General features: G+C 38.4%; 1 protein-coding gene across 50 annotated transcripts in view; it reads right to left on the bottom strand.

Annotated features, from left to right (window-relative positions):
- The window catches only part of HUWE1 (HECT, UBA and WWE domain containing E3 ubiquitin protein ligase 1), a 157,330-nt gene that overhangs the window by 43,366 nt on the left and 86,983 nt on the right, over positions 1 to 26,981 (bottom strand). For all 50 annotated transcript variants that reach the window (XM_086388593.1, XM_086388614.1, XM_086388602.1 and 47 more), the window contains 19 exons: positions 23,307 to 23,364; positions 22,138 to 22,314; positions 18,180 to 18,425; positions 16,966 to 17,099; positions 15,903 to 15,997; positions 13,408 to 13,599; positions 10,716 to 10,932; positions 10,186 to 10,308; positions 9,147 to 9,384; positions 8,528 to 8,758; positions 7,166 to 7,288; positions 6,626 to 6,721; positions 5,775 to 6,044; positions 4,601 to 4,753; positions 2,835 to 2,962; positions 2,534 to 2,615; positions 1,666 to 1,842; positions 1,027 to 1,186; positions 379 to 737 (listed from right to left, as the gene is read on the bottom strand). In XM_086388593.1, coding sequence (XP_086244719.1) covers positions 379 to 737; positions 1,027 to 1,186; positions 1,666 to 1,842; positions 2,534 to 2,615; positions 2,835 to 2,962; positions 4,601 to 4,753; positions 5,775 to 6,044; positions 6,626 to 6,721; positions 7,166 to 7,288; positions 8,528 to 8,758; positions 9,147 to 9,384; positions 10,186 to 10,308; positions 10,716 to 10,932; positions 13,408 to 13,599; positions 15,903 to 15,997; positions 16,966 to 17,099; positions 18,180 to 18,425; positions 22,138 to 22,314; positions 23,307 to 23,364 — 3,259 coding nt within the window. The remainder of the gene's footprint in view (positions 1 to 378; positions 738 to 1,026; positions 1,187 to 1,665; positions 1,843 to 2,533; positions 2,616 to 2,834; positions 2,963 to 4,600; positions 4,754 to 5,774; positions 6,045 to 6,625; positions 6,722 to 7,165; positions 7,289 to 8,527; positions 8,759 to 9,146; positions 9,385 to 10,185; positions 10,309 to 10,715; positions 10,933 to 13,407; positions 13,600 to 15,902; positions 15,998 to 16,965; positions 17,100 to 18,179; positions 18,426 to 22,137; positions 22,315 to 23,306; positions 23,365 to 26,981) is intronic.

Genomic DNA, 26,981 nt, shown 5'->3' with positions numbered 1-26,981 from the left:
TTAGAAAAAAATCTTTATATAAGTGGACCTGTGCAGTTCAAATTTATTATTCAAGGATAAACTTCATTTTTACAAACCCCAAAACACAATGGTTGGAAAATAGGCTCTTAGGTGAAGAGGATTTTCTGGATAAGAGCTATCACTAGTTTAGGGGTAAAAAAAATCCTATTTTCTAGTACTTTTTAAATGTTACTCAATGGGATTATCTATCATATCTAAGCAAGCACCTGAGGACACAGCTGGGAAATTTTGCTGGGCAGAGCATATATATAACACATAGCTATATACCCAAAGAAGAACCAGAAGTCGATCTGTTCTGAGACCAAGGAGAACAAAGTATGATATAAAGCTAAACCCCACTGGACACCAATGACTCACCTTTTCCATGGTATGGCGCAGGGTGCAGGGGTCCTCAATGATGTGTCTTAAGAGAAGGGTAACCAGGGGAGTAAACCCATTGAAGCCTGAACTCTGGGTCAAATTTAAGATCATGCGAGTACTCTTCAGCTCTGCAAACATCATGGCATATTTGTGGTCTCGGGTGAGCCTCAGGCATAGGCGAAGGGTGGCATGCAAAGTGTCTGGATCCACAGGGACGCCTAGCATGCTCACACAGGCCCGGATTAAAACAGTCACCATATCCTCTGTCAGGCCCTGGATCAAGATCTCCCCAATTTTTGTTTCTTCCAGGCTTGTCTCCTTTTCAGTATTTGTACTGTCTAGGGCCAAGGGGGTATCTACAAATGGGAAAAGTAAGTGTTCAGACAGTTAACTTGACATTTCCTTCCATCTTCTCCCTCTGAAGTAACCAAACACTTGGGTGCTATTAAGACAAACATACCAAACACCAATTCAAAGACCAGATGAAAAAGGATATAAAAACGAAAACTATATATCTTTAAGTCACCAAGCAATCTGAAGGGTAAGAAATCACTCATGATGAAACTGGTCAGAATTTAAGCCATAAAGGCACATTAGCTTTATTGTAAGACCCTCCTTGAAAGATTCAAAACTGAAAGTCCATACCACTGGTTTTATTTTCTTTACGTTTGATATCCATTTCTTTGCTTTCTTCCAGTGTCTTCTCTAGTTCCTGTCCATTGCTGTTTTTAGAATTTTTATTCAATCGGGGTACCCTCAGGAGTGTCAGCATCACAGGACGCCGGTTCCCTGTTTCCTCATTAACCTAGGAATTCAAACAGACAAAAATATCTCTATAGAAAAAAGAATTTTAAGGGGAAATGGGGGAATTGGGACTCAATGGCAAAATGCTGTAACAGGAAGGAATTTTGGCAATTTATCCCATCCCTATTATTTACAGAAAGAAACCCTGAAGGTTCTAAGAAAGAAAATGGCATACACGAGGCCCTACAGCAAGTTATGAAACTTTCCAGTAGAGCAGACACCATATCCCAACAACTCCCTAATCCTTGACTGAACACTTAAATTGATTTCCAGGTGGGACAGTATCAAATTGCGAAGACTCCTGGCCTAAAATATAGCTTTAGAAAGACTCAGTTCTCTGAAAACTATACCCCATTTAGTAATGGTAATACTGTTCTTATAACATATCAGGACTGCTGGTTCGGGAAGAAGCAAATGGAAAGGCATACTTGGCACATTCCCCTCCTTCAATCAAGTTTATGGCATCGAGAGAACATGTACCTGTACCATTGTAGTGAACTGGACAGTGTATCTTCTTCGGCCTGCAGTGAAACGCACACTTGTCTCTCCAGATTTCCAGGCAGAATCAATAGTGCTGTTGTTGCTTGCACTGTAACTACACCAACGTCCAGAGCGGTCATCAAACCAGCGCCAGTTGTTGTTGTTAGACTGTAGGTACTAAATATAAGAGCATAGAGTTTTACTGTATTTCCTTATAATGTTGACTCTTAAGAAGAAACAGTAATTTCATCAGTGTTCATTGCTAAAACTAACCCAGAAAAAGGAAATATACCGGACATTTATTATACTTTGCAAACCGAGAGATAAGTTTTCATATATCTTATCCCTCACGTCCCTGAGGTTCTCCATAGGAACAAAACACTCTCTACTCTTATCCTGTGATCCTTTCCTTTTGTTTCCAACTATATTCCACAGAAGGTAAACGTTATTTTAGATGTACTGAAACAAAAGTTCTGTTTCTGAGAAGGTACTGAGATGATGTGGCATATATAATTTTTATATAAGGAGCACTTGCTTTTGGAGGAACTGTTGCACACTCAGCCCTTCACATAACAGAAGAGCCACTCCTCCTTTGGAGACAACACACATCTTTAACATTCACTTCCAGGGTAAATTCTCGGACCTTTTAGCAAGCAGCTCCATAAAAGAAACTAAATTCTAACTTCCAATTCAGAAGAGAACTCTAATTATCAAGATCCCTCAAGAGATTTATGCCTTGATCAGACAGCTTTACATTTTTTTTAATACCACTATCCCATATTCTCTTCTGGTCTATTCTTGCCTCAAGAAGCTCAGCTGTTCTGCTCACCATATACACGGTATATAAAACATATACTGTTTTATGTACCTTAGTCATTTGGGCTCTCCTCTTTGAGGAAATGGCTGTTTTTTCATAGAAATCAATCAGGAGCAACACTGGAGTGATCCACCTAAAAAAGAAGAAATTATTTACTCTGGGCAAACCAGAAACCTGTGCAACATGGGAAAACTTATCTTGATTTTATCAGGTACAGTTTTCAAACTATAAAAGGTATCCAAGATTCATCCCATACATGCCCCAGGAAACTGCATGATTCAAGTCCTAAACTTAAGGGCCCAAAGGCCCAGAGAAATAGAAATGAAACCAGGAGAGATACAGGGTCACTCACTTTGGGGTCTGGACCTCCTTTTGTTCCTTGGCGGCCTGTAGGCAGGGCTGAACCACTTCCAAGAGTTTGATTAGGACATTAAGGATGCCACTAGATTCAACCACCCAAGCACAAGGTAGCTTCAATTCCTGATTGATTAATCAAAGAGAAAAAAAAACCAACTTCTCCTCAGTTTCAAGGATTACCATGGTAAAACAAAAGTGAACACTAATGGAATTGGCTGAATTCAAATTCCACTTCCACCACTTACCAGTGTGATCTGAGATGTATTATTACTTAAATTCTCTAGGCCTTAGTTTCCTCTTGGGTCAAAGGGAATAATAATGTTTGTATCTCCAGGTTAATTGCCAACACAGTGTACATTAGTACGTGCTTAATGTGGAAACTATTACTAGTATGATTAATATCATTAAGAACTGTCATCTAGGCTAGCTTAAAAGCTTCTGATTTACAGAGAAACTTTCTAATCATCCAAGATGGAATAATTAAACACAGCAACAAAGTTAAATAGTTCCTCTTACAGGGGCTACATAAAGCATTATTGATGTAACAGGAAATCACTGGAAATAATTTAAATAAATGGCCAACAATAGGTGATACTTAAACTAGGGGACATTGAAAAGATGGAATAATATATACATGATATGGTAAATATTCATAATATAATACCTGAAAGAACACAAAACTTCCTAAACATTCTGATCCTGAATGTTTGAACGTATAGGAAAAAAGACCAGAAGAAAGAGTGTCATTTGTGATTTTTTTTTAAAGGGGGAGGGGCTCATGAGTAATTTCTCATTATAATGTTATTGGGGACCCCAGCATTCACAACTTTGCAATCTTTCCCACAAGTATCTATTCACAAGTGTTATATAATAAGAATCACCACTTCCGTTATAAAGGAAAGCCCCAAGATTGTAGACATAAAGTATGACACATTATTGTACTTAACTCCAATATGCTATAAAGGGTTTACTCCATTAAATCCAGGTTTTACCATTAAACATGATAAGCTAAAAATGAAGAGTCACTTGTTCAAGGTTAGTTGCCTCCTAATTCCTACGTTGGTTGGAACAAGAACATGCTTTACCTCAAATAATCTGGTGATTAACCAGGTTAGAAAGACCAGTTAGATTCTATTTGACACCTATTACCAAATTCCATATCCTACCCTACTGCTAGTTAGATTTCCTCAGAGAAGCCAAAAGAAATCCACAACTTACAGTCATTCTAAGTACCTTCTTCTAATTACACCCCATCCTCTAGCCCTGTAAGACCCAATTCAATTGACATTTGTTCTGAGAAGCACTTCTCTTATTATCCAGACGTCCCTGAACTCAAGATTATTACCATTCATGTAGCACAGAATGCTGTATTTTATACTTAATTATGTGCATTACTGGGCTTCCCAGATGGTGCTGGTGGTAAAGAACCTGCCTTCCAATGCAAGAAACATAAGAGACACAAGTTTGATCCCTGGGTCGGGAAGATTCCTGGGAGGAGGGCATGGCAACCCACTCCAGTGTTCTTGCCTGGAGAATCTCTCGGACAGAGGAGCCTCATGGGCTACAGTTCATAGGGTTGCAAAGAGTTGGACACGAGTGACAGCACACACGCACACGTGCATTATAGCCTATCAGAAACTGTAGACTCATGAAATGCAGACATGTCCTACATTTCTCTATACCTTCTACAGTGTCTCAAATGCTAGGTGTTTGATGATTCTTTGATGAATGAATAACAGGGACCAAAGGTCTAAATCTTACCTCAAAAAGCAGTGTTAAAAGCAAGATTCTAGTGGCCAAATTAGAGGCCTGGGGTAGAGTGGCCATCTGACTGATCCACTCTGATACAGTTTTTGTGTCACTTGTTGTCAGGGGAAGAGCAGCTTTGATCAATACATCAGCAGCTTCCCACACCTAGAAAAGCAGGAAAGGAGCCAAGTTAAATAACTGTAGATAGAGTATGATGAGGTTTGTCAAAACATTCTCAACCTTGTAAAATACCCCCTCCACCTCTAACACATTCGTTGAAGGAGACTGGGTAAATATTAACATATTTACTATAGGCATTTGGTGTCTGTATCAAAAGATGTATGTTATTAAAGAAAAGCTTCTAAAAATTATTTTCTTAAGACTAGATTACAAGGAGTCTAAGTTCTAAGTTTAAACAATGAGTATTTTAAAAATTTCTGGTGCACATATACAGTCAACTCTACACAGGTTCTACCCACTTTAAATCTTTCATTATACCAGAGAGGAAAAAAACAAAACAAAACAAAACCTCAGCATGTTAGAAACATTGGTCATGCTTTAGTATGCATGTTGAAAATCTCTTGTAATGAATTTTATATAATTGCTCCTTTCTATTAAGGTTTAAAACAAACTTCTATAAGTTCTTGATATAAAGATAACTAAAGATTGGTCATATCGTGTGGGGAAGAAAAAGCTTTATCCAGTTTGACTTTTACTCCTGTGATGTTTCCATACACTAAAATTATGTTTGAATATATCAGTTTTTAATTTCTTCCTGTCTCTCAACTTAAAAAAATGTAGAAAATAGGATTCCAATGATTTAAATAAATACATCATAAAAAAAGTAAAGGAAATATAACCAAAATGTTAACTGGCTATGTGGGAATTTAGGGTGGTTTATTTCTTATTCTATTTCAACACTAGCATACATTAATTTCATAATGAGAAAAACACTGCTTAAAAAAGACAAACAACAGGTCACAACTACTGATCAAAATGGGGACTCATTTGTCAAAAGATTATTACATAGGAGGAGAGGGAAAAACATTTAGTTAGTTCAGGGGGCTTAATTTGGCTCAAGAGTGAGAGACATTTTTGACATTTTAGATGAATCTAAGAAGTGATACATAGAAAAAGAGAGCTTGTTTTTTCCTTTCAAAGACTTTCTGGCCCCTGGAGAACTTACCTGATTAACTACTTGCTTCAGAATCATGTCTCGATAGTCTGCTCCATTTCGTTTGATTGCTGTCATGATCAGATCACACACTCGGTATACAGTGTCTGGCAACTCATCAAGAAGGTGAAAGCAGCCTGGCAACATTGTATCTGTGAAAGTGTGGAGCTCATCTTGCTCCAATGGATCAGCATCCTGGAACTTCTCTAGACATTTAGCCTCTTCCTCTTCCTGCTTTTCTCGAGCTTTCCGTTCCTCCTCTTCCTTTCGGCAAGCAACTTCCTAGAGGCAGGCAAGGAACAGTGAGAGGATATGGGACAGTTTAAGGAAGAAAGTGAGGAGACTCTAATAATGTATCTGCCCTACCACATAAATATTCTCTACCTTCTCCTCAATCGGGTGGTACATTCATTAGGGTGTGGCAATGAGTATAAAGGCAGCTAGACAGGCTAATGCAAGACAGCAGGACACCTCCAATCCTCAAAGTGCTGGAAACTTATTTGCATCATTTGACATCACCTCCCACAAAAATCATTTGTAGACAATTGTCCTGCATTCTCTGCAGGTAGTAATTATTACCTAGATTCCAAGGTAATAAAGACAGCCAAGTTTGGCCTAATGAGCACTACCAAGTACATTTTGGGCCTCTTACTTGTCAATAATATTAATGCTTCATCTGTTTCACATAAAGCTTCAGGTCAATGTAATGTAGACTAGCAATGGCAAGGTTGGGATGAATGAGTACTCCCATGTCTTTGTTTAGACTTTATTTCCAGCAGTTGCCAAACAGTAATAGCAGAATGTTCATAGAAACACTAAGATCACTGTGTCAGACCCTCTTGGAAGCCCCGTTTCCTAGTTACCTCAGGTGACTCTGCTCTTTGATCCATTGGGATATCCTGTCCCAGAGACATGGCAATCGCTCTCATCATCTGGTCCTCTTCAGACATACTCAGATCCTAAAGAGCAACAAAAGAAAATCCAGCAACTACACATACCCCAATCATAAGGAATCAGACATCCTGGGCTCAAACTTTAGAGAAGAACAGAGAGGGCTCTGAATGCTGCTCTGTAGAATCAAATTCAATTAGGCTTACCTGGTCACCACGAGAACAAGAGGGAAAAACCACAACAAAACTAAACAGGAAAGGATCTTCAATATGACCACCTATTTGGCATTTCAGAAAAGAGAGCCTCTCCTATTACTTTCTGCCTATGGATAATTTAAGAGTTCTTTTGCAAAGTCCAGTAAAATTTGCCTGACTAAGAGAGAGAAAGCTTCTGCTCCTTATATTCTAGAGCTGTAAGAGTTAGCGTGTAAAGAAAATATTGGCATGGAGAAGTAAAGCACATTAGCAGCCATACCAACACCCTGAGAGATCAGAGCCCCTGAGCCAACTCACCCGAACAACTCCTCCCATGATCGGGGGAGGGTGGGTTAGAAGGTACTCTGTGGCCTGCTCCATGGTACTGGTGTTCAACAGGGCCTCCATGGCATGTTCCCTTGTGAAGCCCATGTCCATGAGCTACAAAAAGAATGCAGGATCTCAAAGAACCATGGTAAGAGAGAAATCCAAACACATTGTTAAAAAAAAAAAAAAAAAAAAAGGAATCCTTTTAAGATGGAGACAAGTTTTTCTAACTTCATATGAACTGAAAATATTTATAAAGCTAAGTCAGTTAGATAACATGAATGATCCTTTCTGCATGGTGCTTCCATACCATTTAAACAGAGCTACATAATGAGGCAAGGAGTCAAAATGATTCCCAATTCCATCCTTCAAGAAAATTCAGCTAGATGGTCATTTTCCTTAGCAAGATTATTCTAAGACTGAGACTCACACATGGAAGCAAAACTTGGTCCCACTTTTCTTGAAGACAGACTGGCAACATAACAAGAGCCTGAAAAACTAACCCAGGAAACCTACAACTAGGAAATAATCATGAGATGCATAGAAAGATTTGTAGAGAATGAAGCTATACACCACAGCTTTACAACACCAAATAATAAGAAAATCAACATATCCAGTAATATAAGAATGACTAAGAAGTAAAAAAGACCTAGTTTCTTAAAGACAGCAGTATAAGTCTACGTTCTGTATGATGCTGCTAGGTAAAAATTAGGCACAAAATTAAGTGATGAAAATAAGGATACAATGATTATCTTGTGTGGCATCATTATGAATGCCTTTAGAAAGTATTTTGGTATATTTCTAAGTTTTCTTAAAGTGAACACTTAACTATTATAATAAAAATGTGGCATGTACATACAGAAGACGTTTGAACAGGATTCTAGATGTAATGCTGTTTGAGATTGAAATGTCAGGATCATAAGGTGCATCCCCTCCCCTACTTCTGGCCTCCAACTATTTTAAATTTAAAATATGAAAACAGTTTTGTAGGTGAGTAAGGTTTCCAAAAGCTCTTGTTGGAAAATAAATTTGGGTCACAGTGTCCCTTCTCTTTACAGATCCATCAGAAAGTAGCTTAGAACAGTTTGCCTCCAAAGAACATAGCAGCCACAGTCTACTGAGAATACATAAAAGAATTCCAATACTAAACAAGATGCTTGGGAGGACACAGATCTTTTACCTATTAGGAGTACTGAAACGACACTTCAGCTTTCTCGGGAGAAAAAGTAAGAAAGAGAGCAAATTTAAACCTATCTCCTAACAGGACTGGGCATTTAGAAACTTAGAAACCTGACAGACCACACACTCTCAGGTGCAAAGTCTGGGCCCTGGAGTGTGAGGTCAGAATCCCACCTGTTGTAGTTGTTGCTGGTTGACTTGAGGTTCCCGGCGAGAGCCACCTTCTTCTTGTCCTGTATCCTCTTCTCCTCGAGATCCCTCCTTTTCTTTGCTCAGTCTCTCTCGAATCACAGGTTCTCCCCGGAGGATGTGGCACAGGATGGCTAGCATGGACTCAGCCATTCGCCCACCATACACTTTCAAGGGTTTCCGGTTCCACAGGTTCTTGATGCAAGTAAATGCTGCCTGTAAGTCATTTGAAAAGCTATGTGAAGACCATTTTGTCTCAATTCAAAACCCCAGGAAAAATAAGTCAAAGATCTGTGAGACAGTCCTTCCACAATCAATGCTAACAACAAAATTTCAGGCAGTACTGAGGGGGTCCAAGGAAGCACAGAGAAGGGGGCATTAAACCCAACCTAGAAGTTGCAATCTAGAGTTTATAGTTCAAAGGTTTACACCACAGAAAATTATCAAGTGGTCTGCAATGCATTCTGCAAGGCAGCCCTATCTCGGAGTAGGATCCAGTGGTTCTCCACCAGTCAAATTATTTCACTAAGTAGGACAAAAGAGGGTGGGAGCTACCTAGTTGGCATGAGAAATTACTCTTGGTTTTAGAATGCTGAATACTCACCTTCTGAGTTACCACAAGGAAGCGGAGGGCACTGAACTGTGGAAAGTTCTGAACACCTCCAGGCAATTTGGCAGGCAGTGAATGTGGAGATTCAAGCACAGTGGTGGGATTTACCATCTTCTCCACCAGCATTAGCCAGGCATCTAGGAATTCTCCTGTGCCATCAGGTAAGTCTGAATGTTCTAATCCCTCAGCAACAGGAACTTTTCCTCCCATAGACAGAGCCCAATTGAATGTTCTAAATTCAAATAAGAGAAAATGTGAAGATGGAATATTAGTATTTTAGATTGGGGGTGGGGGGAGAAAGACAGGGACATATTCAAAAGCTTCCCAGTTCCTCTTCTTGGAGATACTGCTTCTAGTCTGTCCAACATTTATTAGCTTTACTCTTTTCAAAAAATTCTAGTATAGTTGATTTACAATGTTGTGTTAGTTTCTGGTAAACAGCAACATGATTCAGTTATATATGTATTCTTTTTCATATTCTTTTCCACTAATAATTATTACAAGATGCTGAATACAGCGTTTTACCTTTTATTTGGGTTTTTATTCGAGCCTTATTGATATATTATTGACATATAACATATGGAAGTTTAAGGTGGACAAAGTGATAATTTGTTACACATATTTAGGGTGAAATTAATACCATTTCCAGCTTTATTTCTAAAGCTACAACAAATAAAAAAAACCAAAGTGAAACTTAGAATCTTCTGACCAAAAGCAGCAGGAAAATTATCATATTCAAAGAAATAGTAGGAAAGGATAAGTTTATTAGAAAAATATGTACAAGATATTGCAATCCAAATGAAGAAAAACAGAGACCGTTACAAGACAGCCCAAGGACAGGCTGAATCCTACCCTCCAGGAAGATGGACATAAATACAACTGGTTCCTAAACCATGAAAGGGTACAACCAATGGCTGTCTCTATGTATCCCATCATCACAGGATAGGTGGCTTAGAAAGTTGTGGGCTGCTAAGGCAAATAGAAAAGACCAAACTCCAAACAATGCTTCTCTGTAAAGCAACATGATCCTTACTCAAAAAGGGCATTGTGGCCTCCAGAGCAGAGAAATTTCTGCAGCATGAGGTGGTAGGGATACTTCCTCTCATCAAACAGCATTGGGGATGTAAAACCAACTGAACAGATGAAGAAGGTCAGCCTGGAAGAGGGAAAAAGCAAAAATTTAACCTTCTCTAGGGCAGCCAGAGAAACAATGGGAAATTCAAATAGAAGCCAAGAGTAAAATTTAATACTGCACTGAAATGACTGACTGACTAGAATGCAGGTGGATGACTAGTTTGGATATTAAAATTTCTAAGGCAAAGAAGGGTGACAGTTTCCACCTACTACTAAACACAAGGTTATTGAAATGCAGTCTGATTATAAATACTTTTAAAAATCTCTGTATTTTAGAGTAGGTAGAACCAAGACAAGTACCTTACACTGTATTTGGGGTACACATTTAGGGTAAAGCAAGGGACCTCCAAGTCCTCTAATTCAGTGATTCACTCTGCATTCAAGTAGAGAAGGAACCAATTAGATTTTGCATCTCAAGCAGAACCTCACCTGAAGCGTGGAGTAGGCGTATATGGTGGAGGCTGCCATGATAAGCCTTTTGTGAGGAGCTTAGTGAGGGCTGAGGCCGTTGATCGAGCAGCAGGTGTTGGTGCTGTGGTGGTGCTGGCAGCATGATGGCTTCTTCTCTGGCGGACAGGAGACCCCACACAAAGTTTAACAAGGAGTCCAAACAGCTCAGCCAGTGCTCTGCCTAATCTAGAGGAAGCTGGAATCCAAAAGTCAGAATAAGGCTGTACAGTGTTTCCAGAATGGTTTCATTATAACAGACACATTAGAGTTAATACATTTTAATGACTGACTACTTCCTCCTACATAATATTCTATGTAACACCTAGACTTGTCTCTACATATGATATCTGAAAAGAAGTTCCACAGGGAATAAATGCCTCTTTTGAAGGCAGGAGATGGAGAAGTATATTGGCATTCAATATATAGCAAATATGAAAGACAAACAAGCGCTCACACTGTTAGTGGAGATATAAATTGAAACCACCTTTGCAGAAAGCAATACACAATATGAACTAGTTAAGTAAATGGTGTATCTATAATAGGTGCTGAACTATGGAGTCACTTAAAATGCCCAGAGAACTTTAAAACTGGCAAAAATGCTAACAATCTAGACCAGAAAAGAACATCATATGTATACCAACATTAAATGTATGGTTCCCAAAGGAAAAAAGATTGTTTGGAAAAGCATAAAAATGTAAAAAGTGGCTTTCTTATAAAAATCTAATAAGGTATTACATAGATTACAAGTATTTCAATTTTTCATCTTTGTAGGATGCTTTTCAGTATATATTGCTGAACCAAAAAGGTAGAATCCAAATAAAACATGTAAAAGGAGATTTATAGAAAAAGAAACTATAGCTAAACATGGGTATTTTCCTGTTTTTCTTAAAACATTTCTCTGTACCTTTTCTACAATGAATATTTATTACTCTTAAAATCACAAATGAAAATGCTGTCACAGTATTTCTGAAATAAACATTTCATCACAATCCAGAGATAAGACTAGGTCTGAATCAGAGCACATCTCTTAATTACATACATATACACATGAACCCAGGCTTCTCTGGTGGTTCAGTACTAAAGAATCTGCTTGCCAAGGCAGGAGAGGTGGGTTCAATTCCTGGGTTCGGAAGATCTCCTGGAGAAGGAAATGGCAACCCACTCCAGTACTATTGCCTGGGAAATCCCATGGACAAAGGAGACTGGATGGGGTCACAGAAGAGTTGAACACAACTTAGCAACTAAACAACATATGAACCCACTGTGAAAAAATTGGCTCTACCTGAATTGGCGCCACATATCATACCTTTCCCCCCAAACTCAGTAAGTTCTGAGATATAAAGCTTAAGAAAGGAACAAGCCTTTCTTCTTCCTAATCGAACCACATTAGGATCTCCCAATTATAATGAAGGAATAGGCTACAGATACTTGCACTACCTGACTGGAGGTTGGGCGTGCCCAGACTTTGAAAGCCTAATGCATGTAAACATTAAATTTTTACTTTTCCACCACTGCTTTCAAGTGAATAGACAGCAAAGTGGCTTAAAAGTAGTCAGCAAGGATAAAAGAGAAAAACAAAAGGCCAGTAAGCACAGAGAAACAGACATCAAAAGCATGGGCTGGGCCCACAGAGAAACCCCACAGTGTTCAAAGGTTTCAGAGGTGTAACAAAAAAAGGAGAGGTAAACATCAGCATCTTCTTGGATGGTCAATTTTCCTTCAATATGGGGAAAGTGGAGGTAGACTTTCAAATTAAAACAAAGGCGTAGAATTAAGCAAATTAGAATGGAATGTAAAATTCAACAGGGTTTAAAATAACACATGGAAGCACCAAAGGCCATGTTTTGCTTTCCTTTGGGCAGAACTCCCAATTCCCAGTTGTCCTCATTTTCCTTCACAGTAAGAGGTCATAAAGTGGCAAACATACAAAATTGGTGTAGGCATACAAAATAGGTTCCCCAAAAATTAAGGGGTGAAAGATGGCAAAGACATGCCAGTGCATTTTTCTGGGGGAGGGGCTGCACGGCACAGCATGCAGAATCCTAGTTCCTTGACCAGGGATCAAACCTGCACCCTCCACAGTGGAAGCACAGAGTCTCAACCACTGGACCGTCAGGGAGGTCCCCAGTGCACATCTTTAATATGGTCTTTTATCATGTTATTGTAGTTTCCACAGAGGTGGCAAAGTAACTATTAAAACACAAATCAACTGTGTTACTTGCCAGCTACATTTGAATGACAAAGGAAGAGGAGACTTGAGTACACTAGCCAGACAGGTAACAGGAAAGCAGGTGGGCTTAATATCACAAAAGCCAAGAAAAGAGTATTTTGAGAAAGAGCTGGTAGGTCAACCATTGTGATGCAGAAAAGTGAGGAGACTGAAGAGTATCCAGTGGACTTAGCAACAAGGAGGTTAGATACCTTGGTGAGACAGTTCAGGGAAATGGTAGGATCAGAGGTCATTTGCAGTAGCAGAAGAGTAGAAAGAAAAGGAGGGGTAGATTTGGCTTTCAGAAAGCCACTCTCTCATCTCTGTCTCCCTCACAGTTAGTACAGAGCCTGTCACATAGCAGATACCTGAAAATGAGCCACCAAGTTTAAAATTTCCTTAAAAGGAAACAATACAGCCATACCGGGCTCTAAAAGAGACAGAAGGAAGAGAATCACTCACCTGACAACAATGGCTTGATTTGCTTGATTCTGGCAGCCATGGCAGGTGTGATTTTAGATTTGCCCTTAGAGTCTGAAGCAGTAGGTTCGTCTGTCTCCATAGGAGCCAGTGTGTCACCATCAAGCCCAATGCCTTCCAACAAGCCCTGGGTAGAAGCATCCATACTTCCAGTGGTTCCATCCTGATCCCCATCTGTAGCCATAAGAGGGGAGCAATAAGACCATGGTAAGCCAGGACTTAACTGGTTCCCTGTTCTGAAGAGTCCCAAGAGAGAGCTACCTATGTATAGTGCTTGTTACTCTTTAAATGGCCACAACTTCCTAAATCTGAAAAGTAAAAAAAAAAAAACAAACACAAAACTGTACTGATAAGCTTCTTTCCTTGGAGTCCTTCTAACTAGGTAACACTGACATCCATCTTCCAATGGGAGCGTGTTAAAAAGTCTTTACCCAGGGCTACCCTGGAAGACTGTAAGCATACTGCAGGACTCAGAAACTTCGCACATACAATGTGCATGGTGACCCACACTCTCAAGGCACACACCTTGCTAGAATTTTATAGCTCATTAATAAACTCAAATCAGACATCATAGATCACTACTGGAGAAATATATTTCCTAGAATTTAAATTTTTGAGATATGTCTTCTTTGGGGTGGTCGTGTGTGCTCTTAGATCTAAGAATCAACATTAGGCAATCTATAAAACATATCACCAAGTTTTCTTTGTAATATTCTGAAAAAACTGTATGTGTAAATGGAGTTATCCTTGTTAAATTTGTGGAAAAAACTGCTGGGGAAAAATATATCTAAATTGTTATGCAAGGCAATTCTTTGCCAGAGTCTAATTTTGTTCCTGATTCTTAGTAAATTATTTTTTAAGTTAAAGTTGGTACACTTTGGCAAAACTTGATATTCTAAATTCTGGTTAGAAATTTCTACAAAATTAACCTTGCCAGAAGTTTGTGTATATCTTATTAATTCTGTCCCATTCTCCCCCAATACAATAACTAGCTGTCATATGTCATTATTTATTTCATAACTTATGTCTGCTTTATTAGTTCCTTAGCATTTTCTCTATTTTTAGTAATCTCAATACAATTTTTAAGCATAGTTAATAGGCTTTTATATATAGAACTGTCTCACCATTTTCTTTAAATAGTTTATCAAATTTATTTTTTCCCTGATACAGAGTATAGGAGAAAAAAACTTTCTAGAAAATCTGCTTTTATTAATTTTAGGTTTGCTCCATTAGGGTCAGAAGATTGTATGATTTTTTCTTCTTCTAATTTTATTTATTTTCCACTTGGTGGGTCTCTGTTGCAAGCTTTTCTTCAGTTGTGGAGAACAGGCTTCTCACTGCAGTGGCTTCTCTTGCTGCCGTGCACCAGCTCTAGAGCATACGGACTTCGGTAGTTATAGCACATGGGCTCAGCAGCTGTAGCACATGGGCTTAGTTGCTCAATGGCATGTGGAATCTTCCCAAATCAGGGATTGAATCCATGTCTCCTGCATTGGCAGGTGGATTCTTTACCATTGAGCCACCAGGGAAGTCCAAATTGTATAATTTCTGTTTATTGCAATTTGGAACTTCTATTTTAATATAATATAAAAGCTATTTTCTAAAACGACATTGTGCAATAGAAACATAATGTGAACCACATAGATAATTAAAAATTTCTACTAACCACTTAAAAAGTTAAAAAAAGCTGTAATTTTTTAATATACCGTAACTGAATATAATAAAAACTGTTATTTAACATATAATCAAATATAAAAATTAATGAGATTATACATTTTTATACTAAATAATTTTAAAAGGTATCTATTTTACACTTATAGTACATCTTAACACAGATATTCAATTTTCCTTAATTGATCTATATTTCATACGATTGAAAAAACCAATTCATACACCCAGGTTTTCCAAACAAACTTTAAAGTCTTTCAACAACTGAACAGAATAATAGTTTGTTACATTTAAATTAATAAAAATTAAAAATTCAGTTTTTTCCATTCAACCTATAGTAATTTCTAAGAATCAACCTCAACATTTGCAAAAAAATACATAAAGATGTTCAGTTTTCAAAACATTAGAAACTTAATAGGGAATGGTTAATTCATGGTACCTTTACATAGCACTTAATATTAAGTGAAGAGAGATCTATAAAATATGTCTAAGACAATCACAACTATGTTAATAAAACATATCCTCAGGGGAAAAGATTAGGCAGACACTTTCAAAATATTTTCTGTGGTATAAATATTGGTTATTCTTCTTTCTACTATGTTTTCTAATTTTTATCATTGTGGATATGAATATTTTCTTATAAAGTAACTGAAAATAGTTTAAAATATATAACTAAAAACTAATGAATGGAAAAAAGCCTGAAGACTACAGATGATAGAGCTAACTAAATTTTCACAACAAACCTATGAAGACACTGAGACAGAACTTAAAAAAATTAATGGCTTGGATTTTAAGTTTCTTGGAGTTACCTGATCTTTTTCCGCCCTGGGTCGTACCTGTCTTCTCATCCTTTGGAACCAGTTTCTGCATGTCTGCCTGGCCAAATTCACACCCAGATGGCAAGCTGCAAGAAGAGAAACAGTGAGCAATAAAACTTCTGATAACTCATTTTTTTATGTTGTGCTTGATCTCTGACCTGCTTAACTGACACCATTCCCTTCCTACAGCAGGTAAGTTAACCTAATAAAATATTTGCAATGATGGAATTCCAGAGGTTTGGTCTTTAGACCTGTCTAACAACAGGACCAAATTGTAAACATCCACCATGCTGACACAGCATAACTGGGATATCGTATCAAAGATGCACAACACATTTGTAAGCAAGCCCTTTGGCTAGTAAGTGGGAAGGACAATGCTACTGGTTAAATGCTTGTGTCTCCACAAAATTCAAATGTTAAAATCCTAATGCTCCACAAGATGATGGTATTAGTAGTAAAGTCTCTGTGCATATTAGTCACTCAGTTATATCAGACTCTTTGTGACCCAATGGAATGTAGTAGCCTGCCAGGCTCCTTTGTCCATGGAATTCTCCAGGCAAGAATACTGGAGTGGGTAACCATTCCTTTCTCTAGGGGATCTTCCTGACCCACAGATCAACCTGGGTCTCCTGTACTGCAGGCAGATTCTTTACCATCTGAGTCATCAGAGAAGTCCAAGCCTTTGATAGGTGCTTAAAAGTAGAACCCTCATGAATGGGACAAAGCCCTTATAAAAAGAGGCCCCAGAGAGATTCATAGTCCTTTCCACCATGTGAGGATACAATGACAAGTCTACAATGTGGAAGACAGCCTTCACCTAACCACACAGACTTCTAGCCGCCAAAACTCTGAGCAATAAATTTCTATTGTTTATAAGAACCCAATTAGTGGATTTTGTTATAGCAGCCTGAATGAACTCAGACAAACAAGAAAGCCTCTGAACTCTTTACCTTTCTATCCTTAACCAAAGCAATCCTCCAGGCTCATTAAGTTTAGTTTCTCTGTTGGGATAGACAACAGAGATAATAAACGAGATGACCATTCATTCCCTTACCTGTTTGGGGTACAGAGGGAGAGGAGGACAGTGCTTTCCCACACCAGGGAACAGTATAACTGGCTCAGCTTGCTCAGAACACTCAGACCCAACTGAGAGCCCCACTGGTTTATGGAGATGGAACGAATTTCACTCTGTAACCAAAGTGAAAAAGAAGGTGATCTTCGGGATGCCCTCTGAATGATCAAAATGAACTTTCAGCTATTTAAAAGGATAAGGGATTCTATTTTTCCTTCCTCATTATTCTCAGAGCTATCAGCTTCATCAAAATTTCCACACTGAAGATCACAGGTATTCTCTTTTAATATTTACAATCTATCTTTAAGATCTCATTGTTTTTTTGTAAGACGTAAAACAGGAGTCATAGGCAACTCTGTTTTTCTAAATTAAAGAAACAGTTTTACAGATTCACAGACAGCTTCCAAATTTTTTAGATGGAAAAGGGACTTGTTATTTCCCATTTATTTCAATAAATAAATAAACCCATAAAGTTTTGTTTTATAATTTACTTTCTAGATAGTTTATAATTGTGCTTTCTAATTATATTTGTTCAAAGAACACACTCCTGTTCAACAGCATAAAATAGGCCAGCTAAAAACGCACCATTAATCTTTAGATTGACAACTAAAGGTAGCAAAACTGTGAACACTCAAAAAACAACCTCTCACAACCTCAACTTTCTGGAAGCACAAGAGGAGCCTCACATGCTGTGCAAACATAGAGGTTGATACTTAGGAAATCTTTAGTAATCTGTTAATTACCATTGACTTAAAAAGTTCTGTGGTCAAATTTCCCTCTTGCCATCGTATTATCAAGTCTACATGCATTTGTAGAAAGATTAGGAAGTAATAAGGCCAGATGAGCACCCAATTGAGGCTTGCTTGCTAAGAGGGGTGATTATACATCCCCAAGGCCCAAGCATCATAAAATGCTATAGATCTATTAACGCTTGTATTTATCTCAATCTTTTTTACTCTCAAGAAGGTCCAGTTCATGAAACAAGTTATATTGTCACCTTACATCCAATTAAAACATACTAAGGGAAAGTGAAACTAGACAGCAACTTGAAGCATAACCCTTAAATCACCCAACCCAAAAGAACTTACCAGTCAGCCTAGGTAGAACTGCTTCTAAGTACACTAAGATACCAGGTATATGGCCTAGGTATTTTACTGACTTTAAACCAACATGTTCACCCTTAAGATAATTCTTACCTGTCCAACCCTGCAAGTATGAACAAACATCATGATGTAAGCATGGGCAGCAGTGAGTGCATGTAGTAGAGGTGTGGCTTGAGCTGAGAGGGTAGCATCAGCAACATTGCCAGCACAAGCCAGTTCTCGCAACAACACTGAGCCCCCGGGGGATTCTATTGGGCGGTGTAAGGGCTCCAAGGAGGAAAGAATGGAGTCCAACTGAAGGAGACCTTCCTGGAGGACTTTGGGTTCATGTGACAGTGTCTGAAATAATAATAATTAAAGCATTAACGTACAATAAACTTCATATGCATATGTCTTAATAGTCACAATGAAAGAAATGGAAGATAAGACTCACAAATTTTAGACCTGGCCATGGTCTCTCACCTGGTAAATGGTGGAGCCAAAATATGAATGCATGTATGACATACCTAAACACCTCCTTTTAGAGCAGCACATCACTTCTCTTAAATGAGAGGCTTTCAAATGTGGTAAGTCAATCAAATTTAACATGATTGTGATGGCCAAACTGGAATATTGTTATAGCAAGAACTCCATGCTGTACAATTAATTCCAAATTTTGCACAATAGGGAGCAATATTAGGTAAGGTTCCAAAGCATGGAAATGAACCATTGTTATAAATGTTTTTTTTTTTTTTTTTTTCTTACCACAATTAAGAGAGACAAGTCTAGGATACGCATTATCTGCTGCTGCTGCTGCTAAGTTGCTTCAGTCGTGTCCGACTTTGTGTGACCCCAGAGACAGCAGCACACCAGGCTCCCTAGTCCCTGGGATTCTCCAGGCAAGAACGCTGGAGTGGGTTGCCATTTCCTTCTCCAGTGCATGAAAGTGAAAAGTGAAAGTGAAGTCACTCAGTCGTGTCTGACTCTTCGCGACCCCATGGACTGCAGCCTACCAGGCTTCTCCGTCCATGGGATTTTCCAGGCAAGAGTACTGGAGTGGGGTGCCATCACCTTCTCCGAGGCATTAGCTAGGCATTTTCTTATTTTGGAGATGACTCAAGGATTATATGGCCCTTATAAAGTTTTTTTGAGTCTGAAGAAAAATCTTGACAGTGAACACTATCACTTGTCATTCAAATAGGAGGGCTTATGTGCCTTTCCTATGGCTTTAAATAAATCTATCCAACCTCACAGTATCTTAAAGGTACAATAAACATGGAGCAGCTTCCCTTCTCCCTCTCTCTTATGAATAGCACTGAATTAAGTATTTGCAAAGAAGAGAAAAACAAAATAAAATATTAAATGCAAATGTCACAATTATGGATCTTTCCAAGTCCTCAAGAAATTGGATTTCTGATTTTTAGCAGAAATCACTTATTACACAACTCAGCTAACAAAGAAATGTCAAAGATTTAATCCAATTCCTATAAAAATCCCAATGGCTTTTGTTTTCAAAAACAAAAAAATCTCTCTTAAAATTCATACAGAATCTCTAGGGATCCCAAATAGATATAACTATCTTACACTGTAGTACTTGCATAAAGACAGATAGACATCAACACCAATGATTAGAGAGTTCTCAAATAAACCTTGCATACATGGTCAAATGATTTTTGACAAGGTTACCAAGACAAGGGTGTTAATAGGGAAAGGACAATCTTTTCAACAAATAGTTTTGGGAAAACTGCAAAAGAATGAAGTTGACTGTTACCTTATACCATATAAAAAATCAACTCAAAACAGATCAAAGACCTAAATGTAAGAGCTAAAACTATAAAACACCTAGAAAAAGCCATAGGACAAAAGCTGCATGACACTGAATTTAACAGTGATTTCTTAGGTATAACATCAAAAGCATGTGCAATGAAAAGTAAAGAACAAAAACAAAACAACAAAAAACCCCCACAAAAACCAAACTGGGACTTCATCAAAATTAAAACCTTTTTTCACATCAAATGACACTACTAACACAGTGAAAAGCAACTCATGGAATGGGAGAAAACAATCTAAAAATCATTTATGATAAGGAATTAATATCCAGAATATATTAAGAACTCCTGTAACTCAACAAAAAACAAACCCGATTAAAAAATGGGCTCTGCCTTATCCCTAGAAGCTCTAGGCTTATGAGAGAAAGAAACCATCAGGCAACCAGGGGTGAAAAAGTGCTAGGCTATCTAGAGAAAATGTGAAGAGCTGCTCCAGGCCAATGAGAAGAATTAGACAAGAAATACACAGATGTGCCAGCCTGCTGAGAAACACCAGCCAGCAACACCTTACTTCTTTGAGATTGGGGAGTGGCTTCATCTCTACCCTTTTACCTCAAAGGGAAATCTATGCCAAAAATAATTCGATAAATGGAGGACACACAGTTCACTTGTGAACTGAAGTGAAACAGACAATCTCTTTGAGCCTTGGTTGTTTTGAAGATTGAAAAATCTTGTTCAGTATGGTTGACCACCAAAAAACAATCTAAAACCATCTACATATGTCACAACTGAGACAAACTGTGGAGTCTGTTGTCAAATAAAATGTACTGTTTTGGGGGAAAAAATGTACTGTTTTGCAAAAAGGACCTGAACAGACATTTTTCTAAAGAAGACATGTGGGCAACAGGCACACAAAAGATGCTCAACACTGCTAAACAACAGAGAAATGCAAATCAAAACCATGAGATTTCATGCCATACTCATTAAGTTGGCTAGTATCAAAAAACTATAAAATAACAAGTGTTGGTGAGGATGCAGAGAATTTGTTGATTGGAATGTGAAATGGTGCAGTTGCTGTGGATAATATAATAGTATCTCAAAAAATTAAAAACAGAACTACCAAATGATCTAGCAAATCCTACATCTGGGTAGATAACCAAAAAACTGAAAGCAATGTCTCAGGTATGATCTAATTTTAAAGTCAAACTCAGAACCAGAGAGTAGAATGGTGATTGTCAGGGGCTGGGGGATGTTGTGGAAATGCTGGTCGAAGGGTACAAACTTTCAGTTATAAGAGGAATAATTCTGGGGATCTAACGTATAATGTGGTAACTATAATTAGCTAATTATATATAATATATAAAAAATACTACATTATATATCAGAAATTTATTAAGAGAGTAGATCTTAAGTGTTTTCAATATATACAAACAGAGTCTGGAGGACACATCCATGTTTGTAGCAGCACCATTCATAAAGGGAAGCAACTAAAAATGTCTATCAATAACAAAATGCAGTTTATATATACACTAGACTATTACTCAGCCTTAAAAGCAAAAGAAAATTATGACAAATGCTACAACATGGATGAATCTTGAGAACATTATGCTAAGCCAATTAAATCAGTTATACAAAGAAAAATACCTTATGAATTCAAATTATATGACATACCTAGAATAGTCAAAATTCAAGATAGAAAGTAGAATGGTGGTTACCAGGGTCTGATAGGGAGAAGGGAATTGAAAGCTGTTTATTAAAGTGTAGAGTTTCAGTTTTGCAAGATGAAGAGAGATCTGGAGATGGTTTTCACAACAATGTGATGTACTAAACACTATTAAACTATATACACTTAGAAATGGCTAAAGTGGTAATTATCATGTTATGTCTATTTTACCACTATTTAAAGCAACTTCATTTTTAGGGCAAAATTCGAGCAATGAACTACAGATCAACCATGCTTAAAATATACAAGTATCAAGCCTGACAAAGGAAAAAAAATACATGGTGAAACAATACAAGATTGTGTTAAAACCCACCTCCAAAGCTTTCTTGGAGATACATTTTCCCTTCGAAAAAACTCTTATGTTAGACCTACATACCAAACTCAGGGAAGAAGAACACTTGACTTTTCAATGAGAAATAACATGGCACACTATTAGTCACAAAATCCACTTGCAGTACATAACCACAAATTTCTCATTATGTTTTAGTTGAAGGGGAGACCATGGTAAAAACATGTATATAGAAGTATTGCAAAGTTGATTTCTAAAAGAAACGAAAATATTTGGTCAGATTCTTCTTACCAATATGGATTTGCAGACACCTGCAACAGCCTGACAGGCTGCAGACGTGGGAAAGTCAATGGGCAGATTGGGAAGACCCAAAATGGTGACCAAAGGCAAGAGTCCTTTCTGATTCACAAATTCCTGGCAGTGGTCATCAGTTGTATTGTTGCTCAGAATAGATTCCACAAATTTCATCTGGGTAATGAAAATTTTAAAAAAAAGTTAGAGCCTGACACTTGGAACTAAAATGCTAGCTTAGAATAAGGATGGGGTAATCTTATAGTCATGAAATCAGGATTTTCTAGGATAATCAGGTACAAAGGGATAGGCATATTATATGAAACCTAAACATTTAGAAAATAAAGAGTAATTACAACTTCTTCCCAATCTATCTTTTCAGCTATACCTAAAGTCACATAATTTGAGAGCACAGAGAGGCTAAATGACTTTGCACATGGCTACACCATGAATTAGTGACAGAATCAAGTTTAATCTCTTAATTTGTTTGTTTAGTGCTTCTTGCATGATAATGTGTTGCCTCTCCCTGGAAGTAAACATCATACTTTCCTTCAAATGTGCTCATAATGCAAATGAAACTTAGAATCGTGGAACACAGATTCAGACCAAACGAAGCACTTTGTAAAGGTTAAGAAAGCAAAATATGGCCAACAAACACACAGCCAAAGGAGAAACCATCTCTGGACACCTTGTCTGGAAGTGCTTATTGGGCTAGAACAAATGCTAAGTGGGCTTCCCCTTACAGATAACTCTGGGAAAATTCAAGCTTTTTTTCCTGTGACACACACAGGAAGTTAAAAGAAAACACCACATTAAATTTTTCTTTTTTTGGTAAAAGAGAAAGAAGTTAATGAGAAAAATGGCAAGTAGTAGGAAAAAAATATGTTGGGACACATTCATAAGAACATAATACTAGACTGGCCTAACAAAGCCCACTGTCCTCCTGTTTGGTTTCCCAAGGGAGATGAATAGAAAACTGGGACTCTTCAAAAAAGGGATTTGTAGCTAAGTTTTGGCAAATCAATTTCATAGAACAAGTTTTGTACATCTTTTCCCACTGCTCTGAAGTTTAAGGGCCCCAGTTTTAAGTCATCAGATTATTTGGTAACCCCACACATTTTCCAGAAAAACACACATCTTTACTCAGTTTGCCCTACCATTAATCTTACCACATTAAGGATGTAATCCATGAGGGGAATAGGAATACGCTCCTCTGTACCAACAACCCTGTCAAGGGAGAAAAGAGTGAGTTACACAGAAATTCACAATACCAGTGTAAGAGGGCAAACAGAAGAAAAGGAAATAATGAAATTCCAGGTTTTTCTCTCAGTTAAGACATATCCTTTAGTATACAGCCCAGAAAAAAAGGAAAAGAGGTGAAATCAATTCTGAAGGTAGGTCTCCTAGCCTGAGTAGGTTGAGAGCACAAAAGGAAAAACCAAGCTTTCACAAACACAGCATTTGTACGTATCTCAAAAGAAACTTCTAAATTAGGCGAACTACTCTAAGAGGAATTCATCAATATGAAAATATTAAAAATAAGCAAGGTCAATTAAGAGACCATTTAAATATTTGCTTGAAGAAAGGAGCTAGAAAGAAAGAAATACAGAAACATCTTAACATGTTCTTACATCAAATTTAAAGTTATAAAGAGCAGGAAATGGAATTTTAGTCAAGATTCCATGCTTAGATTTATCAATCATCCAGAACACATGAAGTTAGTCCAAGATGGAGGCTACACCCAAGGCCGCCTTTTCCACAGACTGTTCCACAGAATTATCCATAGATTGTGATAATCTCCTTTTGCTTCAGATGCTTCAATGATGCATTGAAGATAAGAAGGCTGCAATAATGCTGCAGCTGCAGAAAATGCAGTCTTTAGCCCATCTTGGCTTTTGTTAAGAAATAAACAGAGGGAAAAAAACCCACAAACTAAAACAAAATCTAACTAAAAGATAAACCCTAGGAAAGGACAAAACTTGAGGCAAATAAGGAAAATTTTGGACATAGGCCTTTGGGAGAAAAGGGCAGAGACAGAAGGGAAAGGTAGGGAGAGAAGGCAGAAAAAATGGCAAGAAACTAGTAATTTTCACCTCTGAGCAAGATAAAATGTGCACAAAGATTTGCCAGGCATAAAGATATTTGGCAGCAAAATGAGGACTAGGCAAAGAGAGTGGAGAGGCATGATGAATGGCTTTAGAGCTAAAATATCCAGAGCGAGAGCTTGGGTAGGATGCTGTGAACACATTCAGTGAAGAATCTGGGGAAGTACTTTGTAAAAAGGGAGGACCTATATATATGCCAGGAGTGAAAGGATTCCCTGGGAAGACTGCAAACCTTTCCCTGACTATAAACCTCCACCTCAGAACCACTGCTACTTACACCAATTATACACCACCCCAGCCTAAGTGCACCTTCTTGGGAGAGAATCTCTACAACTAAGAATTACAGGTGTGGCTCTAGCCCAGGGAGATACCTGCCCCTTTGAAGAAGCCAAATAAAAGGGAAAAGAGCCAAAGTAACTATCATGAAATGGGACTTAGGTACTTTCTCCACTTGCTAGATGGAAACTGGAGAGAACAAGAGAGAAAACATACAAACAGTGGTTCTTAAACTCCAAGAACAAACTTGTTCAGTAACTACTTTGCTCCCTATCGTCAACTTTTTGCCTTCCAGGCTCAGGACATCGTATAGGAATACTAAAAATGATCAACTCAGAAATCCCCCTACTACCTGGTTTTAAGGAAATCCGAACTGGACATGGCACAACAGACTGGTTCCAAATAGGAAAAGGAGTACGTCAAGGCTGTATATTGTCACCCTGCTTATTGAACTTATATGCAAAGTACATCATGAGAAACGCTGGGCTGGAAGAAGCACAAGCTGGAATCAAGATTGCCGGGAGAAATATCAATAACCTCAGATATGCAGATGACACCACCCTTATGGCAGAAAGTGAAGAGGAACTAAAAAGCCTCTTGATGAAAGTGAAAGAGGAGAGTGAAAAAGCTGGCTTAAAGTCAACATTCAGAAAACGAAGATCATGGCATATGGTCCCATCATTTCATGGGAAATAGATGGGGAAGCAGTGGGAACAGCGTCAGACTTTATTTTTTTGAACTCCAAAATCACTGCAGATGGTGACTGCAGCCATGAAATTAAAAGATGCTTACTCCTTGGAAGGAAAGTTATGACCAACCTAGATAGCATATTCAAAAGCAGAGACATTCTTTGCCAACAAAGGTCTGTCTAGTCAAGGCTATGGTTTTTCCAGTGGTCATGTATGGATGTGAGAGTTGGATTGTGAAGAAAGCTGAGCACTGAAGAATTGATGCTTCTGCACTGTGGTGTTGAAGACTCTTGAGAGTCCCTTGGACTGCAAGGAGATCCAACCAGTCCATCCTCAAGGAGATCAGCCCTGGGTGTTCTTTGGAAGGAATGATGCTAAAGCTGAAACTCCAGTACTTTGGCTACCTCATGCGAAGAGCTGACTCACTGGAAAAAGACTCTGATGCTGGGAAGGATTGGGGGCAGGAGGAAAAGGGGATGACAGAGGATGAGATGGCTGGATGGCATCACCGAGTCGATGGACATGAGTTTGAGTGAACTCCGGGAGATGGTGATGGACAGGGAAGCCTGGCGTGCTGTGATTCATGGGGTCGCAAAGAGTCAGACACGACTGAGTGACTGAACTGAACTGAACTGAACCTCATATAAATCTTTGACTCATAGCATCTTTGAAACAATGAAAGACTGCATCCCTATAATGAACGAAATAATTTACGTTAACTGTCAAATTAAAAACTTCTGCTTCTCCCCTTTCTCCAAAACAAACATTCCCAAATTTAATTTTACATGTGTATTTAGGATGCTGGAGCCCGTAATCAGATGTAGAGGATTCCAATTGAGTGTCATAGTACACGGGTACAGGAAAAGAGATGTCATGTTTTGGCTTTTTGGGGGTAGGGGAGTGGATGGGTGGGTAGGAAAATCAGGTCTTTCTTCCCACTTCCAAGGAGACACAGCTGCCTTTGGCAAAAAGAGCCCTTCCAGTGGGCCACATGGAGAAGGCAATGGCATGCCACTCCAGTACTCTTGCCTGGAAAATTCCATGGATGGAGGAGCCTGGAAGGCTGCAGTCCATGGGGTCGCTGAGTCGGACAAAACTGAGCGACTTCACTTTCACTTTTCACTTTCCTGCATTGGAGAAGGAAATGGCAACCCACTCCAGTGTTCTTGCCTGGAGAATCCCAGGGACGGGGAAGCCTGGTGAGCTGCCGTCTATGGAGTCGCAGAGAGTCGGACAAGACTGATGCGACTTAGCAGCAGCAGCAGTGGGCCACAATTCAGGAAACTGCTTCTCTGCATTTGATGCCTTTAAATTCAAACAGTTTTCATTCAAGTTTCAAAGGGCACATGGATTTATATAACACATTTCTTTCAAGTTGTTCAGGGTAGGTGGTTAAGTTAGGCAAAATAAATGGAATCAATCACAAAAATAAACCATGGTGCCCAACTGAAAAGCTTGGTTACTTACTGGCAAGTATATTCACCCCTAGCAATGTCAGTTTTGCTGAGCTCAAACAATTTAGAAGGCAGAAGAAAGAGGCCAACAAGTAAGTATTTAGTACTACTTGTGGTGAATGTCTGTGAATGTAGAACAGAGCTCCATGTATTTGGGGTAGATTCTAGTGCCTGGTGCCTGTTTCCTTATTCCAGATTTCTAGCACAAACCTTGTGTCTCAAGATCAAATACAATCACTTTTTTCAAATACCGCTGATTTCAGTGAAAACAACAACAACAAGAAGGGAAAAGAACACTGTCTTAGTCTGGAAAAAAACTG

This window comes from Bos grunniens, chromosome X, assembly GCF_055505025.1.
Source record: "Bos grunniens cultivar Pamir isolate PY7600 chromosome X, Bosgru_T2T1.0, whole genome shotgun sequence".
Taxonomy (NCBI): Eukaryota; Metazoa; Chordata; class Mammalia; order Artiodactyla; family Bovidae; genus Bos; species Bos grunniens.
Note: the sequence above shows the minus strand (reverse complement) of the source record. Positions and strands in the feature narration are given on the sequence as shown.